Consider the following 13,069-nt stretch of genomic DNA (forward strand, 5'->3'; position numbering starts at 1 on the left):
GTAAACAAAACCATATAAATAAAAATATGAATTTGTTCTAAAATCTCCATAACATGATGCTTTCAAAAATGTATAACACTTTATACTTATTTATAAAAGTTTTATAGAAAATAAATTTAAAAGTGATGAAGCAAATGAGTTTCAATTGAAGATTTACAAAAATATGAAACAGTTGGGTTTCACATTAATCTATTTACATAAAATTTGGTGAAATCATTAATACAATTTAATTGAATTTACATAAAATTTGGTGAAATCATTAATACATGAATACATTATAGTAAAGAATAACTATTAAACTATTGAAAAAAAATTAAACTTTCTGCAGTGAAATAAATTTGAGCAAAAAACATTATTGGTACGTTTTTGTAGTAATATTTTCCACTCTGCGCCGTTCCGGTGCGTTCTAGGAAAAAAAAAAGAACTGGTTACCATACTTAAATATTACTATTCAATAGTTAAATTTTTCATGAATTGTGTAGTTGAAAGTTGGAGTCGTTTAGTCGTTTAGATAATGTAGTTGTCAAAGCCACATTAATAAATGATTTTAAAAATAAACTAAATTTCTTTCACGAAAAGCATCAGATGCTTTTCGTGAAAGAATCTAACAACTGTAGATGTTAGATTTTAACAGATTCTGTTAAAATCTAACATCTACAGTTGTTAGATTCTTTCAGTGCCGTTGCGAGAGAGGAGGGGGGGGGGGGCTAGAGGTCTAGGCCCCGAGCGCCATTTTAGTGAGGGTGAAAAATTGAATAATTTTGCTTTCAATATTTTAAGTCAGTTTATTGTGAAGGTGGCAATTTTTAATTATTAAGATTATTTATCTCCTCCCACTTCATCACTCACAAGTTTCTTTCCTCAATGTCTGCACGATTCATAACTTAAATTAAAAAATCTCATATATAAGATAATTAAATTTTGTAAAAATGCCGTAAAAAAAGATATTTTATGCAATGTAAAATTATTAAAAATTTAAAAATGGCACCTCCAAAAAAAACCGTCTAGGGCATATTACAAAAAACAAAAAAGACAAAGAGAAGAAAGTGAAAAGAAACTAGAAAAATTTTCAAAAAAGTGGTTTGTGAAAGACGCTGATAGTTTTGTTAGTGCCTCCCAAAATGAAAATTTAACTGAAAAAGAAGATTCAACTGAAATAAATCCATGTCAAATGCAGGCTTTTATGAATTCATCCGATCAAGATATTAACGAAATTCAGTCTTCCTCGCTGTTATCAAATCAAGATCTAAACAAAACTAAGGTTTTCCAAATTTTATCTGTATAGACAAAGCACTTGTTGAGGATTTTTTTGTAAGTGATAAAAAAATAATTTTCAACCATCAAATCCCAAAGAAGAAGGAAAAAAAGATATTCCAACCACAAATTTTGAGCTAAAGGATTCTGCCACATGGCCACAAAAAGCTGATCGACTGAGGTGCTTTTTAATCGAAAATGTACCTGAGCAGGAAACCAGAGAAACCTTTCCATCAACTTCTTCTTCTGGTACAAAAATGACATATTTTAGTTCAAAGTGATACAAAAATGCTTGTCAATGGCGAACTGGTGAAAAGGCAATGGTTGCTATATAGCAATTTAAAAGATGCAACATTCTGTTTTTGTTGTGTACTTTTTTCCTCAAAAGCTGATAAGTTGTCTGATATTTCTAAAGGATTTAGTGACTGAAAAAAGCTTAATCCCAAAATTCCTGAACATGAGAATAGTCCTGAACATAGAAAACGCTATGCAATTTGGAAGGAAATAGAACAAAATTAAAAAAAAAGGCCAAACTTTAGACAATGACCTTCAGAGAATAATAAACCGAGAAGCAAACAAAGGGAGGGATATTTTAAATTATTGCTGATGCCATATTATTCTGTGCAAAAAATAATTTAGGTCTAAGAGGCAGTAATGATGCAATAGGGGAACAAAAAAGTGGAATCTTTTCAAGTACCCTAGAGTTGATTAGTCATTACAATCTTCTATTGGCAGACCATATTGCAACAATAAAAGCCAAAAAAGCTGCAGTCTTATATTTTTTACCACAAATTCAAAATGAAAGAATTACACTTGTGGGAGAAATAGTTAAAGGAGAAATCCTCTCACGGGTTATAAATGCAAAATATTATTCCTTGCTTTTTGACTGTACACCTGATGTTTCTCATAAAGAACAGCTGGGTGAAGTGATAAGATATGTTCTTATAAAAAATGGAATGTACTCAATAGAAGAAAGTTTCGTGGATTTTATAGAGAGCCATCATAAGACTGGAAATGACATTGCAGAAGAAATCATAGGAAAACTGAAAATTGATGCGTTAAATATTTCAGATTGCAGAGGCCAAGGCTATGACAATGGAGCAAATATGGCTGGAAAATACAAAGGAATTCAAGCACAAATTATTAATATCAATAGACTAGCATTTGTACCATGTGCAGCCCATACTCTTAGTTTGATTGGCGTTCATGCTGCTGAAGTCTCACCTCTTTTGGTTACATTCTTTGGATCTGTTTAAAAAATATTCACATTTTTCTCCAGTTCTACATTAAGATGGGAAAATCTGACGAAAGAACTCCCAATTTCATTAAAGGGTCACTGTGAAACAAGATGATTGTCAAAAAAAAAAGCAGTTGCTTCCTAAACAATCAAGTTGTGGAAGTTTATAGCGTTTTACAAGACATAAGTACAAAAACAACTTTAAACCATGAAACTGTTGTTGTTGCGAAAGACCTACTCAAATTGTTACATCTTAAATTTCTTTGTTAGTTGAACCTGTGGACTAAAATTCTTACATTAATTGACAGAGAAAATCATGCAATAAAAGCCAAAAAAATATCAATTGATATCAAGCCTCAAAAAGAATGAATGGGCTAGTCTCAGCCATCCAGTATCTCAGAGAAAGAGAAGTGAAAGACATTATAGAATCTGCCAAACAGACAGCAAAAACAATTTACTTTCCAATTAAACGCAGGAGAAAAGTCAAGCGTGTGATGTTTGATGAGGCTAATGATGATGGTATTTTAATCAAACCAGAACAAGATCTTGTCATTCATCGCAACTGTGTTGTTTGACAGCATTATCACACAAATGCAATAGCAATTTGTGGCAAAGTATCATCTGACTTTCTATTTCTCACTGGAAAACAAATCTCCCTTAACTCTGTTGAAGAACATAAGCAAAAAGCATTTAACCTAGCCCAGAAGTACAAAAATGATTTGGATTCTTTAGTACTGCATGTTGAGATTGAGAGTTTCAAGTTTCAGGCAAAAGCTAAGATGGAAAGTTCGGAATGTGCTAATCCAATTGAAATATTGCAATTCATACACTCGTACTCTTTAACAGATGCGTATCCGAACATTAAAGTTTCACTCAGGATTTTTCTTACTCTTCCAGTGACAGTTTTAACATGTGAAAAAAGTTTTAGTAAACTTAAATTAATCAAAAATTACTTGCGATAAACCATAAGACAAGAGACTCCGAAACACGAACCTTAACGAACAAGGTCGCTGCGTGGAAAAACAAGTTGAGCGCGGTACTACCAGGGACGTGGTGGAGATCGAACTCCGAGCCTCTTGCTTATGAAGCGAGCGCTTTACCACTACATAACTACCGCATTTATTGTAATTATTATTGTTATTATTATTATTATTGTTATTATAATTATATAAATTGCAACCTAAATTATAGTTTGTATTTTACAATGGTTGCTTGATTTTTCGGGAAACTTTCGAGAAAATTCCGGAAATTATACAAAATTTTTTAAAATTTTGGAGATTTTAAAACAAATGTGGAAAAGACAATATAAAAGTATTCCTTATTTATTGTTGTTAATTCTATCAGAACTTTCCTTTTTGTTGTGTGTATAAAATGAGAATTAAATTTATTTTAGTTAATTTTAAGGATTCACTAACAATTACACCTTTTCTTGGAACTTTGTATTAACATCGCAAAACTCGCTTGGTCGATAGTAAACTTCAGAAAAACTCGCACACCAAATGCTCGCTCGCTTAAAAGCGCGATTGAAAAATTATTTTGCTTGATTTGAGCGAAAAAAACAACAACATAAAAAAAAGCAAGTTCCAGGAAAAGGTGGAAATATTAGTGAATCCTTGAATATTAACCCAAAAAAAGTTTATCCTCGTATGTATATATATATATATATATATATATATATATATATATATATATATATATATATATATATATATATATATATATATATATATATATATATATATATATATATATATATATATATATATATATATATATATATATATATATATATATATATATATATATATATATATATATATATATATATATATATATATATATATATATATATATATATATATATATATATATATATATATATATATATATATATATATATATATATATATATATATATATTCTTTCTTTGTTTTAATTTTTTTAATTATGGTGTCACAAAACTGACTAGTTTTTAACTATATGAGCAACTTAGGATTATTGTGCAAGTTTTTAATGTTATTTTAAATTTTTTATATTTTCTGGTTAATAGAAATATAAAATGCGTTGTTTGTTTTAGGTTGAATTTGGTATTTATTTAAAATTGTACACAGTTTTTAAAAATATATAAAATGATATAATATAAAATGGAAGAAGATAATTCAAATGATTCAAGTGAAAGTAATGATGAAATTACTGAGCCTGGCTCTGATTTAGCCAGCATACTGTCGTTTTTATTGCAAAGGTATTTGTAATATATATCTTTTTTTTATTGTGTTTTCATAGTTATTGTTAACATTAACTCCTTAATTTGTATAATTTATTAATCAAGTTCATATAACTCTATATAACACTCCATATAACAAGTTTATATAATTCAATCAAACTTTTTTTTAGTGTTTTTTTTTCTGATAAGGAAGTTCTATTGTTTATTTTTTAATCTATTTTACAGGGTGTTTAATAACAGTGACCTTATTTTCTTACTTAAAAATATGGGCAAAACTACAGTTAAGCGGTCTAAAATAATTTTATTTTTTGTTTGTTGCGCTTTTGTGTGGGGAGACTTGCTCAAAGTGGTGACTTTTTAATATAATTATAAGAAATATTATTGGCTTCAGTACATACATTGATTATCTTAAAGCCAGCTGCGAAAGGGGAGTGCTGCTACATTGACTATCTTATAGTCTGCTGCTACAAGGGAGTGTTGCTATATTGATGTTGCAGCACAGCTTTATAGCCTGCTGCTATAAGACTGTGCTGCAACATCGACTAAGGGTTTGGTATGGGGCAGCAATGTTTTTTGCTTTTATTATTTCAATTAACGCAACAAGCAAAAAATTAAATTATTTTAGACCACTTAACTGTAGCTTTACCAGAATATGTACATAATCTTTTTTTTGTAAAAGTGTTTTTTATACAAATCTTATTTTTCATACAATGTGTAACTTGTATGTGGCTTTCACTTGGTACCTTTAAACTAATATATATATATATATATATATATATATATATATATATATATATATATATATATATATATATATATATATATATATATATATATGTATATATATATATATATATATATATATATATATATATATATATATATATATATATATATATATATATATCAAACCTTAAAATGTTATTTTTAAATAACATTCTAAGGTTTTAAGATTTGCTTAGCTCTTATGATGCTAGTTGCCGAGAGTTTTTATAGTATCATAAAAGTTATGCTTCTTAATGGCGTTTAACAATAGTATTTAGGTAAAATTATTTACAAGATATGTTGATTATAAACATTATATACAAGTTATGTTGATTACATACCAGTAGGTACAGGATGTGTTTATGGCATGTAGTCTATGAGATGTGTAAACAAGTATTAAAATATATATCAATGTTTTTCTAGATATCTTAAACATTTTTTGTGTCTACTTGGTAATTACATAACTGATACATATAGTTTTAAAACACACTGCAAAAATGCCATCTCAAGGGTTCAAATTAAACTGTGACCTTAAAATTGTAAATGGTATCTTTATTAGCTTTGTCCATAGAGTATTATGTTTGTGTAATGTTAATAATATTGTTGAATTAGTGACAAGTATTTGTTTATCATCTATATATCATTTAACATTACTCCTATCTTTAAGAAAGGGAGCAAGCTTAAGGCGCACAATTATCGATTAGTCTCCCTCACCTCAATACCGTGCAAAGTAATAGAAAGAAAAGTTCACAAACATATTATGGTGCATTGCGTGGAAAACAATCTAATCTACAAGCATCAACATGGTTTTCTTCGTAAAAAGGGATGTTTAACTAACCTCTTTGAAGCTCCCAATATACTTACTGAGGCTACACACCAAGTTTGCAGTGCTGATATTATCTACACCAATTTTGCTAAGGTATTCGATAAAGTCCTGCACAAATGTCTCCTACATAAACTGAAAGCATACGACATTCACAACAAACTGCTACTTTGGATCAAAATGTAGCTAAAAGTTCGTAAGCAACATGTTATCCTAGGAGAACATGTTTCTGAGTGGAAGAATGTCACAAGTGGAGTTCCTCAAGGTTCTGTCTTAGGGCCACTACTTTTCATTTTGTTTATAAACGATCTTCCTGATAGTATCTTTCACAAGATATTACTATACGCTGATGATAGCAGAATTATTGGGATCATAAAGTCAGCATCGGACATTACAGTGCTTCAGGCAGACATTGATAACGCGTTACATGCACTTTAACATAGATAAATATAAAGAGATGCATGCAGGTTGTCCTTAGAAAAGCTTATGACATGAGTACTCCATGGAAACCGTCGATGGTATGAGCCACCCAATTGCAGCTACAACTATTGAAAGTGACCTTGGAATTCTCATCTCAAACGACCTGAAAAATGGAGCGCAAGTTGAAAAAGCAGCATCCACAGCCAATCGCATGTTAGGAAGGCTCAAAAATGCTTTTCGCAGTGGAAACTTAACTTTTTGGTGCACACTCTATATAACATATATCCGGCCACATCTAGAATTCGCCATTCAAGTCTGGTCCCCGTATCTAGAAGCAGACATTAAGTTACTTGGGATATTCAAGACTGCGTCACTAAGACAATATCATCCAACAGCCATTTTGATAAAATAAAGCGTCTGCAGATACTTAAACTTACCACCCTCAAAGAACGTCTTTTACATAGAGATATAATCCAACAGTTCAAGATTTTCAACAACATTGACAAAGTTTATTTTTTGGTCCCACAGCACCAACTAATTGGGCATGAGGTGTATAATCTGCGCAGCCATGACAAGCAGCTTAACCATCAATTTGTAAGAGGATGTGAGGAGAGATCAAACTTTTTCACAAACAGTTGCGGTCCATTGGAACTCTCTCACACAGCACACTGTAAACACTCCAACTTTAAATACATTTAAAGATGGTATTTTGATGTGATAAAGTCAGCATAGAGACTCCTGGAAAAGTCACTTCATCAAATTAATAATTTAACATTTAAATATATACATATTTTTTTTATTATTGTTATGGCATTATTGCGGTTAACATGTGTTAATTTGGTTACTCAATATATCAAACTCAAATTCATATTTGTTGAAAATGGTGAGCGTAAAAAATCTAGATAAACTAATCTAATGTACGAGTGAAAATGCCAGCATTAATAAAGACCTCATGAAAAACCAACATTTTTAAGTGCCTTTAAAAAGGTTTTTATCTTTACTCCATACTCCAAGAACTAAGTTAAAATCCACTAAATTAACTATGTTAAAATCTATTAAAATTAATCTTTAAAAAAGCAGATTTTGATGAAAATTTTTATAATTATATAGATTGCACCTTAATTATTAAATTATTAGCAATATTAGTTAGCAAAATTATGTGTTCTTTTAGCAGCCTCCCCCTTCCCTCCCAGTTAAAACAGGTGCTATGGCAATGATTTTTAGATATCACTTTGTTTGTGTTCACCTTGAGTTTTATCCAAAGATAATGAGTTGTTTTAAAATAGCGTCTTGTTGTAAAAGGCATTTCTTTGAATACATGAATTTTGTGATGGACGTAAACATATGCTACTTTAGTTATGCTAAAATAAACTATTTTGTTTAAAATTCTAATAAATGCTCAAGTTGCAAATACTTCCTTAGTTGTAAATATTTATTGAAAATTGTAACTATATTTTAGTAATTTTAATTTTAGTAGTAATTAAATTTTTAAGATACAAACAAATTTTAATCAATATTTACAAATAGTGTATAATAATAAATTTTAATTAGCAAAATTAAAATTAAAGTAATTAGGCTTATTTAATGTTATGTCCTGTATTTTTTTTTTTTTTTTTTTTAAACATCTTTGCTTCCAATAAGGCTGCAAGCAGCCACTAATTAAAGTTGGAAGTTACTGAAAGAGAAGAGATAAAGATCGTAGAGCAAGATAACGATTGACGGACGACTTAAAGGATTGCAAATTAAATGAATCAGGAAAGCAAGATGAAGGAAGCGAATTCCAAAGAACTGATGTTTGAGCTAAAAAACTAGACGAATAAGCGTTTTTGGAGCACTTAGGAACAGTTACAGAAAAAGGATGAGACTTAATTGAATGACAAGTAACACGAGAATGAATTTTAGTAGATGGCACAAGAGACGCTAGCTCTTTAGAGCAGTGCCCATTATAGTATTTGTAGAAAAGAGAAAGAGAAGCAACATTAAGACGATGTGATAATGGTTGGAGGTTGGCTGCAAGAGCAGGTCCAACTATGTTTACAATGCGTTTTTGCACCTTGTCTAAAAGAGAAAGGGCATCATTAGAAGATCCGCCCCAGATATGGCAACAGTATTCTATACAAGGCCGGATTTGAGATTTATAGAGATAGAGAATAGAATCCGAAGTAAGAAAGTGACGAGCTCGATAAAGAGATGCAACCTTAGCAGATGCTAATTTTGCAACTGATTTGATATATGGTTTCCAAGAAAGATTGGAAGTAAGAGTTAATCCTAGAAGATGAAGAGTAGGTGACTCATCGAGTACATCACCGTTCATAAATTAGGAAGATCTAAATTGTTGCGGTAACGATTGGCTGAAAAAAATTGAGTTTTATCTGAATTAAAGTTCACCAGCCACTGTGAGCCCCATGCTGTAGCAGAAGTGAGATCCTTTTCAAGCTCAAATGCCTCCTCCAAGCAATCAGAGGGTGTTGGTTTCTTATCACGACAAGAATAAATGGTAGTATCATCAGCAAACAATGCCACCTTAGATGTGAGAATATCTGGAAGATCGTTAATGTAAATTAAAAAGAGTATAGGGCCAAGGATAGAACCTTGAGGAACCCCTGAAGTTACAGAATAAGAAGAAGAGTATTGTCCATCGAGGACAACTTTTATACTACGATTGGAAAGGAAGGATTCAATAATTTTAAAGATGTTGCCGGATACACCATAAGAAGAAAGCTTATGGAGAAGACCAGCATGCCAAACTTTATCAAAAGCTTTTGAAATGTCAAGAGCGATGGCCTTAACCTCTCCACCTTTATCTAATGCACGATAAAACCTGTCAGTTATTACTGTTAGCAAATCAGCTGTAGAACGAGAAGATTGAAATCCATTGATGGTCAGAAAGTAAGTTATTAGATTCAAGATGAGAAATTAAGTGTTTGTTAATTAAAGATTCAAAAATCTTGCTTATGATAGGAAGAAGACTTATGGGACGGTAGTTAGACGAATCAGATCGCTCTCCTGAATTTTTGAAGATAGGGACAGATGCCTCTTTCCAGCAGGCTGGAAAACAAGGCTCTGATAAGCACTTGTTGAATAGTTTTGAGAGTATAGGCGACAGCCTTAGAGAAGACTTCTGCAAGACAATAATAGGTATGTTGTCCGGGCCACAAGCTGTAGAAGAGTCTAGGCAGGAAATCACTTTAGATACAGATGCTGGAGTGATATGAATGTCAAGCAATGGATCAACCTGTTTGTTGGTAATATCAGGTAGAACGCAACTAATGGAATCAAGAGATGATATTGATGAAAAGTTTTTAGCAAACAATTTGGCTTTGTCTTTAGGTGAGGTGACAAAGTCTGAACCATACAAGGGAGGTGGAATTATAGATTTGCCCTTATTATTGATATTGTTAAAGATCCTCCAAAAGTCACAAGAGCCTAATTTTTGAGATGAGATACGAGATTTCATGACCTGAGAATAGCGGGTTTCGGTGTTAATTAAAACCTTTTTACAATTGTTTCTAACAGTAATAAACAGACGTCTGTTTTCTGGAGAATTGTTTTGCTGATAAATGTGGAAGTAACGGTTTTGATTGGCAATCGCAGCAGCACAGTGTGAGGAAAACCATGGAGGAGAGTGAGGCTTGACCTGGAATCGTCGAGAGGGAATAAAAGACTCCATGCCAGCCTGAATCCACGAAGTTATATAAGAAGCACATTTGTCGACAGGAAGACAAAAGATTTCTACCCAAGGGCCATCACGAAGAAAATCACAGAAAGAATCCCAGTCAGCTTTACTGTAGTTGTAAGAGGTTCGATAATAGGGGGATTCAGGTGATGAAGAAGAATGAGATATTAGTTTTAGAGAGATCAAACTGTGATCAGAAGAACCTAAGGTTAAATGTGGAGAAACTGAGCACTGACTAGGATCAGAAACAAGACATAAGTTGACTAGAGAAGGTAGATGATTAGGGTTGTTAGGAAAGCGAGTCGGAAAGTTGACTATTTGAGTTAGGGATTGAGAAAGGCAAAAGTTGTGGGCTTTAATGCCTGCAGAGTCAGTGACACTAGAGCCAAGCGATTCAGAGTGGTGAGCATTAAAGTCACCAACAACAACTATATTAGCTGATGGATAAAGAGAGAGGGCTTGGTCAATATGATCAGAAATAACGTCAAAAAGAGTGCAGTCTTGAGAAGAAGGAAAGCGATATAGAACAAAGAGAAAGGCAATAGAGTGAAATGGTGCTAAACGAAAGCACATGAAAGAATAGTCTGTGGATTCAAACCTAGTTTCACGACAAATCGGTGAATTCTTACGAATGTAAATGCCTAGGTCAAGCATGTGACTATTGGAGTCTTTATGAATTAGAGGAAGATAACCGTCAACACTAAGATCACAAGATGAGACAGCCAAACTTAAATTAGTCTCACAAAGAGCAAATAGGTCTGGTGAACTTTGCAAGAGATAAGACTCAACAGAAGAAAAGTTACTTCGGAGACCACAAATATTAGTGGATGATAGGTTTAGAGAACTTGGTGATGATGATGGTTTTTTGTGTTTTATAGTTTTTGGTACTTTATTCATTTTTAAATTAGATTGAAGAACTTGACTCAAAGCATAGATAGTACTCAGAACACTGTTTAATAGCCCAAGCAATTGCCTCATTACTACTAATAAACCCTAAGCCGTAACAAAGGACTCCAAATGTGGCCTCCGCAATGCACACCAAAAGTACAAACAGGGACACCATCCATGCGCAACATGGCACTGTTAATACTTGGATATTTTTCAGCTGTTGACGGAATTAGCCTCTCTGAGAGCTACCACAGAGTTTGGGAAACCTGACTACCAGCCGGCCTCAGAACCATAAAACTGAGTTTTAGAGCTGTACCCTCATTAGGAGATAATAGAATAAGTTGCCTAGTCATAAAAACAGAGACACAAGCAAAACCCGTGCATTGAGTCAAGAAGATCCAGCATTCAACATCCTAAACTGGAAACAATGTATTAAAATTACATCTCCGCCAGTCTAATAGATGAAGAAGGGATGCGAGGCTGGTCAACAGATAGAATCTGTTTACCCCTTAAGTCTTTGCCTAGGAGGCCTTCTACAAGATAGTAGCCGGGTGCATTTAACATCTGCCCAAGATGAGTATTTTTATTGAGACACCATCTCTTGCCTTTACTCAACCAAGAGCCCCAAGGCAGGGGGTGTTTTAAATTGGAGTTGGCATCTCCTAGCCTTTGCCTAAAAAGGCGTATCCTACAAGGCAGCAGGACATGAAGCAGATTGTACTGGGTTACATGTTACCAGTAGCAGGATAACCTGATCTGACTGGTTTTGACTGGTTTTGACTGGATCTGACTGGTTTTGACTGGTTTTGATAGGATAACCTGATCTGACTGGTTTTGACTGGATCTGACAGGATAACCTGATCTGGCTTTGAATAGTTATTGTCTAAATATAATAATATATCTATATATAATATAATAAATAAATAAATAAATAAATATATATATATATATATATATATATATATATATATATATATATATATATATACATACATATCTATATAAAATATAATATGTCATGTATATATTCTAATAGTTGTTGTATATATATAATAATATATTATATATATATCTATATGTAATATAATAAAATATATCTATCTATATATAATATAATACATTTTGTATATATTCAAATAATTATTGTATATATATATACAATAATTATTTGAATATATACAAAATATATTATATTATATTAAATATATAAAATATATTATATTATATTATATATATAATATATGATATATATATCATTTAATATATTATATAGACTAACTATTTGAATCAAGACATAAGCATTTAATATGTGTGTTTACTATTATTTTGATTTTCATTTTGATTTAAATATTAGCTGTTCTATTCATTTAACTCTCAGTAATTTTCACAGTGCTTTAAGGTAGTAAGTTACTGGGGCCAGGGTCAGGGGTAGGTTTGATAACACATAGCCATGACCGGGGCCGGGTTTATGATCAGGGCTGCGTTAATATTGATAGATCCTATAAAAATGTTATTTTTAATTAAAATTTATGACATGAATTTTATTTAAAAACACTATTTTATAGGATCTATCAATTTTAATGCAACCCTGGCCAGGTTTATGACCAGGGCAGCATTAATATTGATAGATCCTATAAAAGTATTGTTTTTAATTATAACTAGTATCATTAATTTTAGTTAAAGATAACATTTGTATAGGATCTATCAATATTAATGCAGCCCTGGTCATAAACCCGGCCGCGGTCGTGGCTATGTGTTATCAAACCTGGTCCCGACCATAGC

At 31.8% G+C, this 13,069-nt stretch overlaps 1 protein-coding gene across 1 annotated transcript in view; it reads left to right on the forward strand.

The window, feature by feature from the left end:
* Positions 1-3,981: 3,981 nt before the first annotated feature.
* The window catches only part of LOC100200635 (DDB1- and CUL4-associated factor 11), a 57,122-nt gene continuing 48,034 nt past the window's right edge, over positions 3,982-13,069 (forward strand). Inside the window, exons 1-2 of the mRNA XM_065816782.1 lie at positions 3,982-4,135; positions 4,569-4,733. Coding sequence (XP_065672854.1) covers positions 4,636-4,733 — 98 coding nt within the window. The 5' untranslated portion in view covers positions 3,982-4,135; positions 4,569-4,635. The remainder of the gene's footprint in view (positions 4,136-4,568; positions 4,734-13,069) is intronic.

Source organism: Hydra vulgaris, chromosome 13, assembly GCF_038396675.1.
Source record: "Hydra vulgaris chromosome 13, alternate assembly HydraT2T_AEP".
Lineage (NCBI taxonomy): Eukaryota > Metazoa > Cnidaria > Hydrozoa > Anthoathecata > Hydridae > Hydra > Hydra vulgaris.